This window comes from Anopheles bellator, chromosome 1, assembly GCF_943735745.2.
Source record: "Anopheles bellator chromosome 1, idAnoBellAS_SP24_06.2, whole genome shotgun sequence".
NCBI classification, from domain to species: domain Eukaryota; kingdom Metazoa; phylum Arthropoda; class Insecta; order Diptera; family Culicidae; genus Anopheles; species Anopheles bellator.
The window spans coordinates 13500904-13522429 of NC_071285.1; the positions used below are offsets into that span (position 1 = coordinate 13500904).

General features: G+C 49.7%; 2 protein-coding genes across 2 annotated transcripts; one reads left to right on the forward strand and one right to left on the reverse strand.

The window, feature by feature from the left end:
* Positions 1-698: 698 nt before the first annotated feature.
* LOC131205690 (glucose-6-phosphate 1-dehydrogenase) lies at positions 699-5974 on the forward strand. The gene is made up of 5 exons (XM_058197899.1): positions 699-923; positions 3224-3405; positions 4286-4432; positions 4495-4712; positions 4780-5974. Exons 1-5 carry the CDS (start codon positions 845-847, stop codon positions 5837-5839), a joined length of 1686 nt encoding a protein of 561 aa, XP_058053882.1. The 5' UTR covers positions 699-844; the 3' UTR covers positions 5840-5974.
* Positions 5975-8356: 2382 nt separating this feature from the next.
* LOC131216526 (irregular chiasm C-roughest protein-like) lies at positions 8357-14045 on the reverse strand. Its single transcript, XM_058211034.1, has 4 exons — positions 13955-14045; positions 11983-12091; positions 9730-10095; positions 8357-9424 (listed from the first exon to the last, which is right to left on the reverse strand). Exons 2-4 carry the CDS (start codon positions 12044-12046, stop codon positions 9393-9395), a joined length of 462 nt encoding a protein of 153 aa, XP_058067017.1. The 5' UTR covers positions 12047-12091; positions 13955-14045; the 3' UTR covers positions 8357-9392.
* Between the last annotated feature and the right edge of the window lie 7481 nt (positions 14046-21526).

Sequence of the window (21526 nt, forward strand, 5' to 3'; positions counted from 1 at the left end):
GCAAATTATTGTTCGTTCGTCAGATTTCGGCTGATTTATGTCCATCATCTTCACCGTACACTTCTTGAGCGGCCATTGGATGAGGTATTCAGGCTCAATTGAAATCAAACCTCGTTTAGAAGGCACACCTATCATTGCATTAAACACACTTTGAACCCTCAGCAAGATAACCCACGGAAATCTATTATCGACTGGGTGTTTGATAAAAAGGCTCATTTTGTTGTCCGATAAACATTCCGTTACGATAAACGGTACTTGAGGACTTGCAAACCACTTCAGATAGCGCCATAAAGGAAGGGTCCGAGCGATAGTGGCCAACTTCCAACAAACGCCCTATCGGACTCCATCACCTAAATGCTCCGTAGAAAGGTCCAATTTACAAACAACATTTAGATAGTCCGCTCCGTGGGATTTGGGGATGTTCATTTGACCGTATGTTGGGTTGTGTACCGGAGCCTAATCTAATAGGTTACAAAAGCCCCGACCAATTTCGTGGTAACTTTTCGTACCGCACACGGCCACGCTCGGGTCTCTGCCGGGCCCACCGTGACTCTCGGAGCCTTGAAAAAGCTTAAGCGCGTAAGCGACTTTGCGCCGCATTGGTATTGGTGTTGGGCGCCAACGATCGCTGGGTCCGCGATATGCGTTCCCTCGCCAACCGCGAACCGATCAGTCTGCGACCTGCCGAGAATCCGCTCGGTTGTGCCCTCTTGTGTGCGACCACGTTTGTTGCCCCCTCTCTCTCTCTCTCTTAAGGCTTAATCTTACCGATCGGTTCGAGTGTCGCGCGTTGTTTTACTTTTTTTGTGTTCCGCTCTCTCGACCCGCAGTGACGCATTCGGCCATGAATCCTGCCAAATCATCGTCCGCCAATGGCACCAACAACGGCGGCGGCGAAGGGTACCACCAGCAGCGGCCAGCAGGTAAATCGAAGTGTCTAATCGGCCTAATCTAATCGGGATTCCCTATCGTTGCCCGGCAGATGACACGCGTGCTCGGTCACGGAGATGCGCCGAGATTGCGATCGCTTTGCGTTTCGCATTTGATATCGCTCTCCCATTGTGTGTCAGGATAAAGGGGACAGGACCTGGCGCCCATCACGTGATCGGGCACTCGCTTTTCGGCCACCGGAGATAAGCCGGAACGGTGATTGGAGTTTTGTCCGGTTTTTGCCCACCGCGCTGAATGTGACTTTGGCGCAAGGGCACAAACTCTGTGGGCCGCCGGGAGCGATTGGTGGCCACGCAACACGCCTGGGTGTGTATGGGTGCAATCTTGCGGGGCCCGCGAGATTAGCGCAGCGTCGCGTCTCGCGCTTGTTTACGTTTTGACGCGGGACGCGCGGGATCTGACGCCGTCAAGGCCGCACAGCGCGATGCAATTGGTGAACGCTGGCCCAAGAAGAAGTGAATGGATGCTCTGAATTCGCCACCCTGTGACGCACCCCGGATCGGAGTTCTCTCGAGGGGTCACCTTAGGAAGGCTGCGTAAGCGACGGTGAAACGACCTGCCACATGCGTTACGTGGACCCCGAGTTATGTCACGCGAGTCTCGTGGAACGCGGGACCCAACGATTGTGACGATCTGGCGATCCCTCTCTCTACCGCGGCCAAAACCGGAGCGGAGCCGCTGGGTCTCGTTCGCTTTAATTGATCCGCTTCGGAGCAAGCTTTCTACGGTGCCCTCGAAGGCGCGGCTCGAGTCAACGTTTCGAGTTTCTCATTTTATGATGGTGCGCTTCTAGGGGTGTGAATGTTTAGTCAGTAATTGTTGTTTACTTTGGGGATTTATCTTAAAAGAAAACGCTGTCCGAGCATGATCATGCAAAAAAAGGCGGGACACTGTGGCCGAGTGATAACCGATTCGGGCCATATCTTTTGTGTGGCTGTTCCATCCGACGGCCGTTTTGTTGCCTCTGAAGTGGGTGTCGAGAGCCTGGCCAATATTTGATTCAACCACCGCGCCGTTAGCGAATGTTTACCATCGCATCGAGGATCGCGATATAACTAATGATTGCGTGACGCGCAGATTCCCAGCGAGCGATGTGTGACGAACGTGCTCCTTCGCATGGCCGGTGGTTTTTGTCTGCAAATCTCGCATCGGTAAATCTGCGTAAGTTGCTCCTGGTATGACGTAAGAAATGGCTCTAACCAATACGATTGATCATTGTCATCTTTTAGGTGTCACTTTAAAAAAAAACCCACAGAATTCATTCCGGACCCTTATCGGCACGTTACTGCTGCGTTCGTCGTCGCATTTGCAATGCGCATACTGAGAAGCGTGTCTTGCACGTGACTTGGTGGTCACTTGGATTCTGAGTCGCCACCGGGACCGGGGTGAATCGAAACGTTACTCGCGATCGCGTTCATGCAGAGGTTACCCCTTAAATTATACCTCAGCTTACAGCAGCAATGTGTGGAATGGCGTTTTTGTTTTTCGGAGAGGGTTGTTCGTGACCCCCCTATGTTACACACGCTGGTGCCTCCGATTGGCTTGATCGATTCGATCGTTAGTTGTGCGATTGTAGTCAGCCACTGCACACTGTGGGCAATTTTACAACCCCATTCCGTCGGTGCGTAAGATTTACTACTCGAATAAAACTTGTTAGAGTTGAGCGAAATGAAACGATTCGGTTCGTGGCTGCAAGTTTTTCGTGGTGCTGCCCACGAAAAAGAAACCACGTCTTCCACGTCAAGCGGTTCGTTGCCTGAGCTCCAGGCGCTGCCTGGTGATGATGCCCCGAGTAAGTGTTACGCCCAGCGGGACCTAGATCCTGCTCAGTTCACCTTCTATTCCCGGGGAAGAGCAGCATACGCACCGCGGGCAGCTCCAAAGCGTCACATGCACCTTATTACGCTTGTGTGCGTTAGCCTAACCACCGTCTAAAGTGCATTTTCGCGGTCGCGCCCTACCGAGGGCAAACGGAGGAAAAATGCTCGCTCTTGTACCCGTTTCCTCGCACTTCACGGTTGATGCCGATCGCGAATCGCGAGTGTTTGTGTTGACCGGTCCCGGGATCGCGATATTGGTGAGCGCGCTATGCTGGGGTGGGACGCAATGCGCGGGCCGCTTTAGTAGCGGCTTGGCTGCGCACTCGATCGGATCGTGGGTTTTTTGCGGAACCAAAATAGTCGCCTGGCAAAATAATTGCTCCACGGACGGGGGGGCCGGACCTGAAAACGTGACACGTGAATCGAGATTCTAATTTCCTGTCTACTCCTAGGCTGCGGTGGTCACCACCATCATCATCACGCGAACCGGCGCGACTCGGAGGGGGCAGAATCGCTGGACGGCGAGCAAGCGCTGGCCATCATCCGGCGGAACCTGAAGTCGAGCGCCATGGACACGGAAGGCACGCATTTCGACTGCAACTGTCCGCATGTGTTCGTCGTGTTCGGTGCATCGGTAAGTGCGAAGCCGGAACTCCAGCGGCTCGTTCTGAGGCGTTTATTTTTAAGCGGACCCGAGCTAAGCGGTGGATTGCTAAGTGGCCACCCTTAAGCGGTCACCAAAGCGTGTTGGGTACGAGCGTTAATTTATGATAACTAAATGACGATCGGCGTTCCGGGAGTTTTCGGGAGCGGAATAAATTCGCCGATCGGGTTCGGTGTACAATGTGTGCACCGAACCACAGCAAGGCTAACTGTGGCGCGGCCACATACCTGCGGTTTGTTAAATGGACCATGAAAGTGTGGTCATGAATGAGGGTTTTTTGGTGAAAATTGCAGCGCTGTCTTGTCGCTCTTGTGGTTTCTGGTTAAAGGTTTCCAAACATCTCCTGGAGACTACCGTTGGATTGTTCTGCTGAATCTGTCAATCACGGCTTTCATTCAAAGTCACGAATCGGGAAGCGGGAACCTTTCGAGATCTGCTTTAACAATATATCTGGATGACTCACGCCGTCTGGAGAAATTAAAGGGCCTTCTTTTTTGAATACTATTGAATCGGTTATCGGCTAATTTGCTGATTGATTTGTTTGCTCGGAACGGTCCTCTGGAGGGTTTGCTTTTTTATGTCGCATTTTGCGAAGGTCGAACAGAATATTAAATTACGGTGCGGTTTTCCATCGGTTACCGGTCGCCGTATTGTTAACCACAAATTGCATCGCTCGGTAAACACCGGATTCGTTCGTGTGATAAGCGAACCAGAATCCTTTCCCCTGTGATGTGCGGTTACTAAACGAAGCGATTTTTATTTAATTTAAGCGGAACTTTATTTTATTGAGCTGAGTTGGTTGTCTATTATTTCAACATGGTATATTAATAGCTCGCGTATGTCGTTGCAGGGTGATTTGGCGAAGAAAAAGATCTACCCAACGCTCTGGTGGCTGTTCCGTGATAATTTGTTGCCATCGGCCACGAAATTCATAGGCTATGCGCGCAGTAAGATGACGGTGGCGGAGCTCAAAGAAAAGTGCCGTCAGTACATGAAGGTAAGGCTCTCTGCAGGATCGTACATTTGGCACTGCTAGGCATGACGATCCGCTCGTTTCAGGTGAAGGACGATCAGCTGGAAAAGTTCGACGAGTTTTGGTCACTCAATTTCTACGTCGCCGGCAACTACGACACTCGGCGAGACTTTGAGCTGCTGAACCAGGAGATTAGCAAATTCGAGGTCGGTCGCGTGGCCAATCGGCTGTTTTACTTGGCCCTGCCACCATCGGTCTTCGAATCGGTTACGGTGCACATTCGTAACACTTGCATGGGTGAAAAGTAAGAACTGGGTGGCGGGTGGTTGCCTTCGAAGCGAATGGCTCTGAAATGTATTTTTCTCCCACAGGGGATGGAATCGGATCATTGTGGAGAAACCGTTTGGCCGTGACGCGGCCACGTCCAACGCGCTCAGCACCCACCTGGCGAAGCTGTACAGCGAGGATCAGCTCTACCGGATCGATCACTATCTGGGCAAGGAGATGGTACAGAATCTGATGACGATCCGGTTCGGCAATCAAATCTTTAGCCCCACCTGGAACCGGGCGCACGTGGCGTCGGTGCTGATCACGTTCAAGGAACCGTTCGGAACGCAGGGCCGTGGTGGGTACTTTGACGATTTTGGCATCATCCGCGATGTGATGCAGAACCACCTGCTGCAGATACTGTCGCTGGTGGCGATGGAGAAACCGGCCACCTGCCACCCGGATGATATACGTAACGAGAAGGTGAAGGTGCTGAAGAGCATCCAGGAGCTGAAGAAAGAGGACGTTGTCCTCGGGCAGTACGTGGGCAACCCGAATGGGCCGGATGAGGATTCGCGAGCCTCGTACCTGGATGATCCGACTGTACCGAAAGGGTCCGTCACTCCGACGTACGCGCTGGCGGCGCTGAAGATCAACAACGAGCGCTGGGATGGTGTTCCGTTTATTCTGCGCTGTGGCAAGGCACTGAACGAGCGCAAGGCCGAGGTGCGCATTCAGTACCAGGATGTTCCGGGAGACATTTTCGATGGCAAACCGAAACGTAACGAGCTCGTCATTCGCGTGCAACCGGGCGAGGCACTGTACGTGAAGATGATGACCAAATCGCCCGGCATCACGTTCGATATGGAGGAGACGGAGCTCGACCTGACGTACGGTCAGCGGTACAAGGACGTAGCGCTGCCGGATGCATACGAGCGCCTCATCTTGGACGTGTTCTGTGGTTCGCAAATGCATTTCGTGCGCTCGGATGAGCTGAGCGAAGCGTGGCGTATCTTCACCCCGCTGCTGCACTACATCGAACGGGAGCGACCGGAACCGATCAAGTACATGTACGGATCGCGTGGCCCGAAGGAAGCGGACCGGAAGTGCGATGAGAACAACTTCAAGTACTACGGCTCGTACAAATGGCACCAGAGACACTGAGAGATGGCGCGCGGTGAGCTGCAGTGTGTTCCGGCGGATCTTTTAAATCAAACCCGACCGGTTCCGCGACCTATATGAAGATTGTTATTTATTTATGTACACAAACACGAGGGCAACTCGCCCATTATCATTCCCTGTGGTTGAAGTTGTTACTGTGACAAGTCTGTTTGTTCTTGATATTACTCGCCCGTGCGCGAGTCGAAGAGGATGCATTTTCTTTTTTGGACCCCATTTGTTTTAAAAATAAAGAATGTCCGGGGAGCGATAATTCAATCTCCCTGGGTCGTTTATGTTTCATCTTTTCTTGCCAAAGAGAAGTGTTAGAGAAACGTTCCACTTTGCTCCAGAAAATGAGTGGATTCGTTTAGAGTGCTGCTACACAAAAAAATCATGTACCGCTTTCATGAAAGGCGTGTCCACCGAGCGATGGCTGGAGCTGACGAAACCAAAAAAAGAAGCGCAAGGACAGAAAGTTATTTGTCTTGTCATCATCATACGCAATTTTTCTTCGCGCGGCCGATCCTCTGCCGATGATGGCCTGGGACGATAGAGCGAACGTGAGTTTCAAAAAAGAAAACGAGTGGACCAACAAAAGGCGTTGTGATTAATGAAAATGAAGTAACCGGTGAATTGCTCATGGAATTATTGATGTCAGGCAATATTTTGTCCGTAAATTGGGAGTAGAAGTTTTTCGAAGAGGGACACTTTGTCCGGGACATTACTGGGGGCGACAACCTTCGACGAAAGATGTGAACCATTAGCATGTCCATAGGGCCCACGGTTCCACTTAATCGATGTAGGATGGTCGAAGATGAAAATGTTATTTCATTCTAATTTGGTGATTCTGTTCGGCGAAGTAAAGTCGAAGTGATATTGATTTCCAAAAAAGGGGAAATTAATATTTAGGGGTATGAACATTTAATAATGGCTATAGTTGCCTTCCGCTTGTTACTTTTTTCAACTTCTATGAAGTTATATCTGTCCTTGTGCAGTGAATTTGGATATGGTTTCGCTTTCCAGAGTTTAGAATTCCTATTTGTAATGCTACAGGCACACAATTATGTACCGTTTGTTAATTGACCGTGAATATTCATGATCTTTCGCGGAAGGTTTGGTCCAAAAATTTCTATCGATTTCGTGCAGTAATTGACGAACGATCGCCCGAAACGACCACCCTCATTATGCAGGATTCCGAGCGGGACTTTCTGACCCGGGCTGGAAGACAAACTAATTGATATAACGTAGACAAGCATAGGAGAGTGGCGAAAAAATCGGCCCAAAAACTAGGAACTAAACCCAGGACCAAGGCACCCAGGACCCCTCGCCGAGGTCACGCAGCAAATTAGTGGAGCTTTCTGTGTTTTGTTTTTCCTTTCCGGGGCCTTACGACAGACATACAGCCGAACTAACGAGGCACCGGATACTTTCGCCCGGTTCAACGTCTTAACGGTCTGACAAGTTGAATGCGCGCGCCAGGCCAGCTTTCCGGCCAGCACCCAGTTTGGCTCATTTGCTCATCAATGATTAATGGTCCGGGGCTACGGATAGGAGGACACGCGTTTTGCTAGGGCAGCAAACGGAATTAAATTTATTAATGACTACGGGCCCGGGGTGGATGGAAAAAATGCATTGCACCGTGCGTTTCCTGTGTTTTTGTGTGTGCTTGCTAGTGACATTCCACTGTATCGTGGCCGGAAGCTTCCGGATGTTCGGGATCGGAGGACCCCAAAAGGTTCCGTACTGCTGCTCCGTGGGAGCTGCTGGTACTGGCGGTCATTTGTTTTCCACTCATTTCTTAATTAGATAATAAATGACTGCCGAGAAGTCAAGTCGAGCCGTGTTGGAACGAGGAGAAACGTGCAGAAATTAAATGTCACGCGATGAGATAAGCGTGGCCAGTAAATTGTCGCTTGGAGTAACATTAAACATTGATGGGTGGGTGCGCGACTCATCCGTTCGCAGTACTGTGTTGGGGTTTATACTTTTTTGGGGTTGAATGGAGACGCCTGGTTAGTGATGAAACAGTGCGATGCTCCGTTTATTTGTATCTGATAAGCTTAATTTTGAAACGATTTTATTGATTACATATCAACCAATACGAAACCAAGTGTTGTTGTATCGAAAGCGTGATTATTCAGTCAAATGTTTCCAGGATATATATTACTGGATAATTGAATGGAATTGCCAACGTGGTAGAAACCAAAAGAAAAGGTATTATGAACAAATAAATCCACGAAACGTATCAACCACTTTCCCGCCTGTGGATGGATTACCGTGAATGCGTCAAAATTCGTATTAACCGGCTCATAATTTAAATCGGAATAAAGAAGCTGTAGGCTGGCGTTCGATTGGATCGGGCCGCGAATTTGCCACCTTTTTTCAGGCCGGTCCCAGAGTTTCGGATATATTGGGAGAGCAAAAAAAAGGGAGAGAGAGAGCGAAAGCACGCTGCAGCCATTTTTAATTACTACCGAAATATTAAGCTTTATTAATAAATCTTCGTTGTCTATCGATCGGGTGCGGCAGACGCAAAATGCCAGCGGACCGCCCGTCCAGAAGAGAAAAACCGCCCCAAAACGTATGGCGAAAATGGCGACTAAATTCAACGAACGGCGAGTCGAATTGCGCGGCCAGCGTGTCGCATGATTGTGGTTCCGGGAGTGTCGTGATTGCAATATTGACCAATGCACCGCCGCTGGTCCCGCTTTTCGGTTAATGCGCAGCAAATAGAGCGAAATGAGCGGAGCGAACGAAAAGAGCAAATAAAATAAAATAAACGATCGGAAAACAACATCCGATAAATGGATGAACCCGATAAGCGTGAAAAAGCTGCGGAAAAGCTTAAGGCGAGTCCTTCGTTGGCTCTACACACCGGCCAAATTCATCATTCGGCCAGTTTTTTCTCGCCTCGCATTGCATGTTTGCTAATTGTATAAAATGATACAAAATGGAACAGGAAACTCGCGAGTCACGGAAAAAGAACGAGGCGCCAAACAAGCACACACAATCGCATACACACGGAAACGTAAGGAATCTGGCCAACGTACAAAAATGTCTGGCCGCTGCCAGAGCAAAAGCAATGAAAATTAACGTACGCTCGAAATTCAAATAACTGGCATGCCGGTAATTATTTTCCTCTTCGTTTAATTGGCAACTTTTCACCCTGCCGCTGGCGTTGCCCTGTGCTACCTTCACAATGTGATCAATGGCTTTGCGATAGCCCTTGGGGTGATTTTCCGGGGGCATCCGGGGTCGCGCGGCTCTCGAGGCCCCGTTTTTATCGTTTTTATCATTCAATCGTTAGTCTAGGTTCCGTAATCGTAATGATATGTTCCTTTATGTTTGGTCAGGTTTTTGCGACTGATCTGCATTGATATGTCCTATGTGGGGTCCTATCAAGTTCTACAATTAAATGTTTTCCTAGCAATGATCTTTGAAACTAAATGCTCAGCAAATCATCCTTTTTGTTTGTTGGCCATTTTAGGAAAATATGCTCTTTTGTAGCTCGTCAGCATTGACTGCTGGCTACCACGGCGTTGAGCGGTCGGTTCCGTTAATGTTGATCATGGTAGCCTTTCGGTGGAGCTGTAATAGAAATTGGGGCCAAAAGCATGACATAAAAAGTACCACTAATTGGAAATTATCGTACAGCATTATTTGTATCAACATCTCAACACGTAGTATCTGGGATTCCCTAGCACTAACGATTCTATAATATCTTCCCATCGGTGACAATCCGCCAGCAGCCAGCCCTGGCGCTTCCACTGACCACAGCCCAGCTCGCCAGTGACAGTGGACAAGGTTTTAGGGCTGGCCGCTCCCGGTGAGAAGATATTTATTTGCGCCGGCCTTATCAAACTGTCACTTTAATTCCGCAGCCCCGTACTCACCGAGCACGGTCAGCTTGGCCTGGGCCCGGATCGGCAGGTTGTGCTGGGCCGGCCCGACCTGGCACTGGTACTGGGCCGCGTCGTCGTACGAGGTATTGGTGATGCGCAGATTGTAGACCCCGTCGCTGTGGTTCTGGTTGAGGGAGAACCGCGGGAAGCCGACGATCTCGTTGCCGAAACCGAGCGCAAAGCCGTCCTTCGTCCACTGGACCCAGCCGGCGAGATGCTCGACCTCGCAGCGCATCACCACCTCATCGCCCTGGACGGCCTCGATGTCCTTCGGCGTGATGCGGAAAGCTTGCTGGGCCTGCTCGACGTCGGCTGGCTGTGTGACGTCCGACAGTGCCGCACACCAACAACCGCCAACTGGCCGGAGAAACCCATCCAAGGATAATCCGTCCGGTGATGGACGTGCGGACACATACGACGGCACACCGAGCGCAGGACAGGGCAGCGCGTTGTTGTAGCAAGCAAACGACAAACGGAAGAAGACGGATCAAGAAGCTGGTCTATGCTGCGATCGATGACGCCGGTTTCGCCTCCGTGCGGCCATTTGGCCGCTTCCGGTGGGGAAATAAATCTTTACCATAATTAATTTTAAATCAATTTACTACAATGATTTTCTCCTAATGGTTACAGCCTCGGCGAAGCGCCGGTGCTGGGGCACCGGGCGATAATCTAATGTCTTTAGCGTCTTATCGACGCCGCGAGACTGCTAACGGATGGCGCTGGACTGTAAAGGTGATAGGGCGAAGAGCTCAACAAAATATGCTAGCTTAAGAGAAATTTCGGTAAAGTCTTATCGGTTTTTATAAAAATACTATATTACTTTACGGACTGCAATATTCCTTTTAAGTAAGTTAATTTAGTATAAAATAAGTTTTGAGCTTTTTTGTTGAAATATGCTTTCAATCATGTCTCTATTTAGCTTCAACGCTTCGTGATCGAAACTACATTCCGACCATCCGAGGGCCAAGTGCAACACACTCGTCGTGATGCCTCCCGGGGATGATACACATGCACGCTTGTAATTTGAATTTTTATGTTGTATGTACTGCAAAACAACGGACAACACCAGCCTGCATCTCATGGACGAAACGGGCAACAAACAATGCAACAATGCCCCGAAGGAACTACTTTCAAGTTAGAAAAATCTCCGGAACCAACGGGGCAACACAGGACCTCGACGGACGCCCTGTCCCTGTAGTGGAAGGGATAGAGTTAATGCAACAAATTGTAATTTATGGTGCAATCTGAGTGCTCGTCTGGTTTCCTTTCGTTCGGCCTTTTTGTCCGAGAGAAAGAGAGAGCAATGTGGTCTCCCTGAGCAGTGTTACATTCACCGCCACTTCGAAAATGGCCACAAGGGCCTGGACACATTGGATTCGATTGCTGATGCTTTACACGATCGTGAAAATCGTTGGCAAAACCCGTATCGAATCTGAAACCCAGAACCACCGGGTGGATTGTTTTATTTGACAGTGATTAAAGCGCGAGGTCACAGGATGTGTCAATTCTTCCTAATTTCACTAGGAAATCACTGTCAATCGTGGACAAATGCCATCAACATGCGAGATGCGAGTTCTCCCAAGGCCTAACCATTCGGTCCGGGCGGACTCACACGGCAAATAGACGTCGGACCATCGCATTGTGCTAATGGTTGGCTCTAGGTTTTCTTTCCGGTTGGAAACATAATTCACTCTTGATCGGCTTGATTCGGAACGTCAAGCTCCGAGATCGCCACTGGCAGGGACGCAGAGCTGTAACGTCCTCGGAGAGCAATGAATCTTCTGTTTGGTCCCAATTAATGTCCGGCCTGGGTGTGTTCCGGGTAATGACAAATGTAAACGGTTGGGCGAAAAATTTGATGATGATTTCCACCCGGCCCGATTTCATGAAGGGAAGTGAAATCTGAAACGCCATTTGGGACAGGCTTGTGTCCAGAAGAGCGTCCCGAAAGTCAGATTTCGATATGTTTGCTCCGAAGCTAATCAATATTATTTGATTGTCGGTGTCAGGGCTCTGACGACGTAAATTAGATTAATTATCACTCGTTAGAGAATGCCAATCACTCCAGGTCCGGGTTCGCAATTGTCCTAAATTGGGAATGTTGAGCAAAGGAGTTGTGCCGAATTTTTGAAACTGTCAACAAAGTTGGAATCATAACATTGTTGATCCGAAATGTTATGCTAAATTTTATGATTATTGTTGAAATGCATGCATAGAACGTACGAAAGCGGTCACTTCACTTACCGATGCCGAGCGTGATGGAAATGGGGATCCATTTTGCTGCAAACTTCATCCTTTTGGATCGCATTTCACCGTCCAGAGGTCTTTGAGGAGCTGCACAGCGATTGCACTCCTAAGGAACGGAAGTGAACCAACAAAAAAAGGGGACCATGAAAATCCCGAAAAGGACACGGAAAATCAGAACAGATTATTTCTCCGGCTGATTGCCGCTAGGGGATCCCGGCAGATGTTGTATCAGATCGGCTTACGGCGAGTATCGGCCAATCACCAAGACGTGCCCCATGCTACCCGTTGACGACTACGGAGGCGCCTGACCTCGATAGTGTTTGATTGCTTAACCCCTCGGTCGACCCGACCGGCCACCCAGCTATGCCGAACGACGATGATTGGGTGTTTATCGTTGCCCGGTAATCGGATTAAAGTCCTTCCCGGTCGTCTCCGAAGCCCACTACTATCCGATTCGGGTTCGGTGTGTTCGAAGGGGTTGACAAATTTTACAATCCACTTCATTGCGATGGTATTATGAGAGAAAAGAAGAAGCAAGCCCAAGCCAACCTCTCGATTCGAACCATTCGTTCGTAAGCTGTGACCCGCTCGGGGCAGCATAAATTGAACACAACCCCATTATGCGTGGAGGCAAATGCATCATACGACACCACGGAAACCACATTTCAGGTCCTTCCCGAAACGGAGGGACTAAATATTTAACACACCCATAGCTCAATAGGGGGTCCAGCGTTTGCCATGTTTGCTTCCCGGGCTCACTTTGGGAGACCACAACTGCCTCGAGACTCGAGACAGCAGCGGAACAAAGAGAAGGGAGACAAAAAATCCGAAATCGGCACCAAACGGTCCGACGGCGATCGACGGTCTAGTGTGGGGTTTACTGCGTTGCGGTTATCATAAAATTAAAATGGAAACGAGACAGTAAACGAGGTTGGAATGCGGAAAAACGCTCCGAATTGCCCGTGGATCAAGGGATAGAGTAAGAAAAGCGCTTGGGGTGCTATTCGCCCCAAAAAGCTAGGACATGGTACCGGCGGGCCTGGGCGGGTGTGTTCACTTATCGGTCATCAGAATGTGTGGCCTGGACGGATGAAAGTGTCTATTATGGATGGGAAACGAATAAAGTGATGCTTTCGATGACGCTGGCACAAATTGACGCATTTCACCGAACCGAGGTCAATGTGTAAACGATTTGTGGGCCCCTTTTAAGTGATCAATATTTTATAAAGAGGCTGAACCGGGTGGCCTACCGGGGGGAACGAAGGTTGGACAAGATTACATTTCTCTCTGCTTTTGGTTGCAGTTTAAATAAAATAAAGCAACATAACGTTTCATACAAAGACAATTGCAAAACGAACACAAATGGAACGCAAGAAATAAAATTAAACAAAAATGCGCAAGTTGTGCTCAAGTTAATACACTTTCGCATTATTTTGATGATCTTTTGTACAGACGCAACACAAAGGGGCATTAAAGCTTTGTTGATGCTTCTTGGTGCGTGTTTATGGTTCCCGTTCAAAACATTGCGCTTTTCGAAGTGGGACCGTTCAGGGAAACCCAATTCTATGATGTTCGGATTTTTATACGCTTTGCTAGTCGTTCGGCGCCAAGAGAGAAGCAACTTGCCTGCCGGGGCCTCCGTCCTTCTGGGAAGTGACACGCAAAACGGAGAACAACGAAAAGCTAGCCCGCCTTTAAAAAGCCACTTTCTTATCACCGCCGTAATCAATCCAGCGAAAAAAGCGTGACGTCACGGCACCGAGAAGTTGCCGTAGACGCATACCAACGTATTCAGCACACACAAGCAAGCACGACACACTCGGCACAAGGATAGCCCGTGGCTGAAGGGCCGGTTCAGCGTAACACCAGCAAACAGCAATCACTCCACCACAAGCGCCAGTTCCCGGAGAGGCCAGGCAGTGTCCTTATTCCTACGATAACGGGTGCACGGTGTGGACCCTTAGCTTACCCGTACGTCAAACCACGGCTATTTGATGAAGGATGCCAGCAACTTCCGCTGGAGCTGCTGAACCGTCTTCGTTTGGTGGCGTTTATTTTCTCGAGAAACAGTATTTACGGCCGCTGTCAAATCTTCCGAATGTTTGGCACGTGGTAAGCGCATGCGCCCAGCGGGAACACATCCGGCAGCAAGCTTTCGCATCATTAAGCAAAACGACCATCTCCGCGTGATGGGTTTCCAGTTCCTCGCCCGCGGTGCGTAGAATGTTTGATTTGAAATTCGAAATTCCGTTCCGTTTCCGAACTCCGCTCGGATGGTTGCCTACATTTAGGCGCTTTCGGTGCGTTGATTCGTTGCGATGCGGAGCAAAAAACTTTAACACGTATGCACCGTGCGATGCACGTTCCAACTCTATCCAATTGTTTGCCAACTATCCTACCAACTATTCAAAAATGAACCCGGAAGTACCGAAATGCGATCCTTAATTAAGCCTATAGCCCGAAGGCTTCAATCCCAGGGCCGGGCAAAGCAAAGTGATTCGACGTCAAAAGCGCGGTTGGAACTACTCGGGACGTGAAATATCACACGCAACGCTAATTAATCAAAGCCCAAAATTTAAATTGACACCATACACAACCGCACAAACACATACGTGCGCACGAACCTTCTGAAGCATGTTTGTTTTTCTTCCCTGTGCACTCTGCACTGCGGCACCATATAATAATGTGGTGGCAGCCTGGTATGTTGCGTTGACGTCCTGTGGCGTGTGTACAGGGCTGACTTATAACCTTAATTACAACGCAAACAGCATGCCATCGATAACGGGTCGAATCAGTAATTATGTAAATTAAATCATTGCATCCCAACCTCACTGACCATGGTGAAGGGGCAATTTTGGAGCATTTCCGACCCTGACGTCCGGTGGTAGTGTAAAAAAGAATTACGTGTGCGCCTAGATTTGTAACACAATGATTGATTTTTGTTTTGGTTCACGCCCTGGGCCCTTTAAGGTCCTGGGCCATACCCCTTCCGGTGAGCCCCGGAATTCGGCCTCGATGCTCCTCGGCCCCCACAATTAAGCCTGGGTCGGGGTGATTGATTGGGTGACCGGTCAGGCCCGTTCGACAGGCTCGACTGGAGGACGTGAACGTCTGGAAATACGTGGCATAATTACGTCGAGCATTGTTTGGTGGGGGGTTGCCTGTATGTTAAGTGTGTGCCGTGCCGGGTGGTAGTCCGACCCGCGGTAATTTATTCCCATTCGAGGCGGCCAATTAAAAGGGCTCGCAAATGAACGATGACCTACCGAGCGTGGCCCGATTCAAAAAGATGGCCGGGACGGGATGTGCATTGGTAGCTGAATTCCTGGCCGGAGCCTCTTAGCTCCGCAGAGTGCGGAACAGTGTTTTGCGAGCCGTTTTATGAGCTCAATCAAAGCAGTGGAATGCTTGGGGAGTTTGGATTGATTTATTAGCTAGCGAGACTGGAGCACCAAGTAATGAAGCAGTACACGGGCGACACGGGCTTTCATCGGTATTGCAATCGATTGATTCATAATTTCGCCCGAATGGGTCTCGTGTTTGCTCGTGCACCGTTTATGCTCTGCAGCCTTCGCAGGTTTACGATGCACTTTGATAATTGTACGGCCACTACAAGAAAACCACGAGCGTTGGCTGCGTTACTGTGAACGATTCGAGTTAATTTATTGCTCTCTGCAATGTTGCCGAGTGCTCAAGGGATCGTAGTAATTTGATGCAGTTAATCGATTTTATGCTGCAATAAAATCGCTTCAAATTAAGTTCCGATTGCTTCCGGCAGGATCATGTTTTTTTTTCGATAGAAAAGATAGCTCATCGAACATCTAATCGAACGGCTAAATCATATTTGCGCTTGGACCGCACATCATGAACCCCCGGCGCAGTACGATGTACCGGAATCGGACCGTTTGACCGTTTTGTTGACTGACCAACTAATAATTGCTTTGCAGTGTTACGATGGATTTGTGGGGTTTATTGGAAAAGTTGTATCAAAGACGGGGCAACTGTTGCACCAACCAGCGTACCCGGTTCTTCATTCATAACACATTACGCGGCTCGGTCTATGCGGCCGTAACGCACCGCAACGAATCTGTTATTTTGCTATCGCAAACATACGCACCAGAGTTCCCCAGAAGGAAGCTTTCGCGCTGGCAAGTTTTCCAATTTCGACGCCATTCCTTTGTGTGGCGAGTAAAATCGAGAAAAACTTATTCAATTACAACCCGCGTTACAAAGAATCGACTCGGCGCGGGTTTTTAAATGCTTGCCCGGTTACGTACCCGGAGACGAATCGGTTGCAAAACACGGACGGACAATCAGATTTTACGGAATGGTGCCCAAAATAAGGTGCTGCCCACTCGGTTCGTCCGGTTGTTCGAGTGCCAGTTTCCACCACTTTGCAGCGATCAGCTTAACGCAAATGGGTCCGTTTTCTGAAGCACAAGCTTTCGCGTGTAAAATGTGTTCGCCCAGCGATGGAGAAACAATTAAATTTATTATGAGACCGCATATGAAATCTATAAATGCGCCGGACTTTACCGGACCCACCCGTGTTGCAATGGAGTGCAGAGTTTCGCTTGGACCGGCTTCGATAAGCCACAGCAGGGTGTAGCCACAGCGACCGTTTCCCTTGAGTCGCCCAAGCAGTAACTAGTTAAAACCCTTCATCCGGCAAGATGAAAGCTGTGAAAAGTTTTGCAACGATGGCTAGGAAGGTGGCCAGGGAGGCGCAGTGAAACGAAAAGCTACATTTGCAGCTACAACGCTCGTGGTATTCGGACTTTCTGAACTCTCTTCGAGTGAACCGATGCCCGCTTTGTCCGTCCGGCGGACCGGACCTGACGTCGGTTTTCGCCAGATGGAAAATTGCATTTCACGGTATTAGCACCAGTGCGCGGCGGAGTGCGCCTCGGCCCAAAACGTGGGGCCAAATTTAATTGGTAACTAATTTTTCTTGCCACTCCCACGGAAATGGCACGGATTCGTAACGTCGCTCAAAACGCTCATGAATGTGCCACGGTAAGTGGTTGAAGATGTGAAAGGCCGTAGCAGCGTCGTTAGCGTACAAGGCAAAGTGTTAGAATGTTTTTACTGATTTATTTTGCTTACTATTTCGATTCATTTCGTTCTGGAGGAGTAATTTCGTGGATCCTGCTGTCACCGGGGTTTAAAGGGCTGTACATCATTAACGTTCCGACAGTACATCAACCTTGAGCGTATCGAACATAAAAGTCCATAGTTTAGAAGGCATAAACAACCAACGTACGGCGAAGACGGAAACCGAGTCCCCGGAGTAATAAAACGAGAATGATTTATTTACGAACACCATTTACAGACCCCGGCCCGGGTTGGGTACCGTCTAAAGCGTGTATATTAAAATGAGCGACCGCACCGAGTGCGTGTCGAGTTTGAATTCAAATCTACCGAAACGATACAATAACGGGGCAGAGAAAGTTTGGGAGCAAACCTTGCACGATGCCCTCACGCTCCCGGCCCACCGGTGGTGGCCCTTGCAGCGTAGTAACTTCGTTGGCCGCGCGACCCATTTCGGCAAAAGTTCATTTGGCATTAATCCGAAACCCGGTCTGGGCAGTGGCCCGAAAATCATATTGTTAACATCGTCAGCATCGCCAGCTTCCGGAACAATAGAGGGGACGCAGCGTACAGATGGAGAAAAAAGTTCGCCTCCGGGTCCACTCGGCTCGGACCAGAAGTGCGGAAGACCGGAACGGACTGGGCGGTCGGCGACCTTTCGTTCCGCAGGCCAGGGCGGACCGGAACATAATGGCGCATTATGTTGATGGAGGTGGCGGTCGATGGGTTCCTGGCCCCGGACACTCATCGGACTGTATTTGGCGAGTGTCAGCGGGCCTGCTGTCGTCGTCGTCGCCGGCGTCGATGCTGGCTCTAAATTTAGCCGAGCCCGAAGTGTCGGGCCCGGGCTGTATGCAGAAGTTGTTTTATCTTCGCTTTTGGGGTATTCATTTGAATAAACATTATTCACCGCCAGGATCTTGATTAAAAAGCACCGAAACGCGGTGGCGGTCGGTGGCGCACCGCACCGCTCATCGGTTGCGGAATGCAAAAGTTCGTCCGTTCGTGATGCGGTGCGGGGGGCCCGTTAGTTTTCGGAGGACATTCGGCTCACTTTCGGCGACCGGCGACGGAGCGGTGAAATGGGGGCTCGGGGTCAGTGCCGGGCCCGGACCGTTACGGGGGCCGTTGATGAGTGTCTCTGTGTGTCGATTGTGGTGGGCAAAAGTTTTACAAATTTTTGGCTGGCAATAGACTTTTCTTTTCCCGTTCCGGCCTCGGCCGGCGGGCCGGCGGGCTTCATTTCGGAAGGAAATTTGTAAACTTCCAAACAAACCACAATTGTGAGGCCGGTTCACAATATAAGAACGGGCTGGTTCGCGGGGCGAAGATTTTGGTCCAGCGGCCGGACGGTTGGTTTGTGTCGCTCCTTCTTGTGGTTTATGGAACACGCCAAGAGCTTGCGCTGGAAGCGAATGGAGACGCCTGGTGCTCGGTAGAAGCCGGAGGCCCTTTTAATGGTTGGCATGGCATGAATCAGGGGAATGTCTTGATGAAGGTTTTGCTTGTATCTTAATCAATTAGGTTGACCCTTTGAGTGAAGAGTGAACCATGAAGCGAACCGTGGACATCCACAGGATCGCCATTTCTGGCTAACGAGCGCATTTAGATGCGAGCCAACGAAGTGCAGTGGCGACACAGTGACTGTCTGTGGCATAATGAGGTTGATACGCTTTGGTCGGTGCAGGGACTCATTAAAATATTGTGCCAGAATGTGCCACTTCACTTGTGACATGCATTCCACATACATCAGGTCCTGTTCGAGCAAAATAATAAAATAAAGAACTAGATAAAACAACCGCGCAACGTGACTGAGTTTAGCCATCGTTCCGACGAGTGTACCGTACTTTAGATGAAATAAAATCACCACCCGTAGGGATAATGAAATTTCCATCATCATTACTTGCGCACGGATTCCGTAGAGGTCGGGTAATGGAATCAGCGCAAAACCTGATCCATAATTTCCGTCCGTTTGAAGTTTGTTTGCGGCAACGCAACTGTTTTGCATAGTAAACGTTCTCGGTGTCGTTGGTGGTGTTAAATATTCTCAAAGCATAAAATGATACCCGTTCGGCTTACCGACGGTGATAGGGTGCAACAAGACCCGCGTTTCCCCCGGGGGCCAATACGCGTGCCAAGCGGGCGACGATTTTCCTTTGATAACGTTTTTGGCGCAGTACGGCGACCAGTAATTAATTTGATTCTGATTGATATGCACGCGTGCACACACATTTGTTTTGTTATTAAATTGCACACAAATATTTCATCAATCACTCGTTTTCTATTTTCGTTCCACTATTGAAACAATGGCCGGTTTTGGTGCCAGCAAATTTCATCAGCTTGGTATCAGCTGCATACACACGACTGCCGGCCGATGTTTCATTAGCTGTAGGTCAGTTTAACGTTTTTTTAAGGACATCCTGCGAGGGCTCATTTAGGGCCCAGAAAACAGACTATTTAAATGACTTCATTCCGCACATACCTGCGTCCGTTGGTCGGCGGGCATTGGGCAGCCCCGTAATGAGCGGCGTGAAAATTTCCCTGTCCCTGTCATCGTCACTTTTTGCGGCAAATTTATGAAGGCCGAGGGCCGACCGACCGGCCTGGGTTTTCGTCTAATTTGTATTTAAGTTCCACCGTTTTCCCGAGAACGGCACTGCTTCGAATTACTGTTCCGACCGGTCTGGCCGGGCCGGACCGAAAATAAAATGAAATAATGCCCCGGCGACTGGTGGGCAGTTCCTTGGGCGTGGGGCACTCCGATTGCCTCCGTGCGAACGGAGGCAATAAAAGCGACCGCCGAACCTGGACCGAGCACACTTCGCAGCCATAAGTAAGCTGTATATTCATGATTATAATCCTTGCAAATAGAGTCTTCTGCGTTTTATATCGCTCATCCTCATCCACAAAGCCGACCGGCCATTCGGTCGGCGTTGTCCCGACAGGCACACGTTCTTGCTCTCTCTCTCTCTCCTTCTTTCTCCGGCCATTAAAGCCATTCGCCAGACGGCTCACTGCGGCGAAGCAGGACACTGGACCATCCTCGTAAGATGCCCTACCGTGGAGCTTAGTCGAACCATGGTTTGGGTTTTCGCGGGGGCCTTTTGATAATAATAAACATCGCATACTTCATCGAGCAAATCCCGCCCCGTTATTTTAACAAATGAAATGTAAAACGAATGCAATGAGGCTGAATTGTGCCAACGGACCGGACGGCTGGCGGAGACCACCGGACGATTGTAATGGATTGGGCCAGCTTTTGGGCCCGCCAGCAGCATTACCATAATGCTCTTAAGCCGCTCCCTCTCTCTCGGAGGTGTTTTCTGTCGGATACCTGAAAGTTGTTTCGGGAATATCCTTCATGCTTTCAGCATGGCCATAGTTTGCGCGGAAGCAATAATGTTGCGTGTAGAAATATAATTTCTGTCACGTGGCGAATGAAGCAACTTCAGATTTATGCAAAATTAAGAGAACATGAACCGGATGGCCATTTAAATCCGGCCGGTGATTGAAAGGCGAATTGATATTTCGTTTTGATATGGCCTCGTTAAGAGGACGCCCCGCACTGCTCGAAACATTGTCGACTCAGCTGCACAAGACGCACACCCTTTGGCCGTATTTATGACACTCGGCAGCCGTAAAAGTGCGGTTTCGGTGCGGGTTTATTCGCACATTTTACATTCATGGGGTGGCCATAAATTAGTGTTTTAAGTGTGATTTTTTATGCGCCACCCATAACTCTGCGTGGCAGAAGCCGCACGCCACACACGTGACAAACGGGTGTGTTTCGGGGACTTTAGGGACACGGGTTTGTCGCCAGGGGACGAGCTCGGATGTTTAAGTGCTACAATCGGCGGGAATTAGATTTCTTTTATTGATTTCTGTGTGCCATTTTTGGGGTCGGTTTGAAGTGAGTACTTTTAATTTTATTGAACACCCGGTGGGTGGGCGGTCTGTAAAATGTTTTCCATTTCAACTGCGGGCGCTGAGCTGAGCCGCCTCTCGAATGGAGCAATAGATAAGGGAATAAATTGGAAAACAGTCATAAGCACCCGAAACCGGGGTGGGTTTCCGTGTGTATGTGGGCCACTCGCAACCCGTTCGGTGCTTTGCACGTGCATCGCTGAAAGCTAACCAACTTTTGGGGCTAGTTTTAAAAATGAAATTAAATTCAACATCTGCTCCCACGGCAGCCAGCGTGTCGGTATATGCGCCTTCGGGCTGTACTGCGAACTGACCAGATGTGGCCCGGCTCCACGTCGAGGAGGGAAGCCTTTTTGTTTGACTTCGAGCCGAGTCGAAACCGTGAGTCGGTTTGCGCAGCACGCAGCCCGCGGAGTCCGGCCAGCCAGCCAGCCAGCCAGTCGCAGCCAGCTCGGGAGGAGGGCACTGGCAGGAACCGCGGTTTGCGCGGGTTGTGCGCAGCTGTGTGTGAGCAGAAATTAAATTA

Excerpts from the sequence above, each read along its gene's own strand:
- LOC131216526 (XM_058211034.1), bottom strand. The coding sequence starts at position 12,046 with ATGCGATCCAAAAGGATGAAGTTTGCAGCAAAATGGATCCCCATTTCC. Across the intron at positions 10,096-11,982 it reads TTCCATCACGCTCGGCATCG|TTGGCGGTTGTTGGTGTGCG; the intron begins GTAAGTGAAGTG and ends TTCTCCGGCCAG. Across the intron at positions 9,425-9,729 it reads GGCCAAGCTGACCGTGCTCG|CTCCACCGAAAGGCTACCAT; the intron begins GTGAGTACGGGG and ends TTTCTATTACAG.
- LOC131205690 (XM_058197899.1), top strand. The coding sequence starts at position 845 with ATGAATCCTGCCAAATCATCGTCCGCCAATGGCACCAACAACGGCGGC. Across the intron at positions 4,433-4,494 it reads AGTGCCGTCAGTACATGAAG|GTGAAGGACGATCAGCTGGA; the intron begins GTAAGGCTCTCT and ends CGCTCGTTTCAG. Across the intron at positions 4,713-4,779 it reads AACACTTGCATGGGTGAAAA|GGGATGGAATCGGATCATTG; the intron begins GTAAGAACTGGG and ends TTTCTCCCACAG.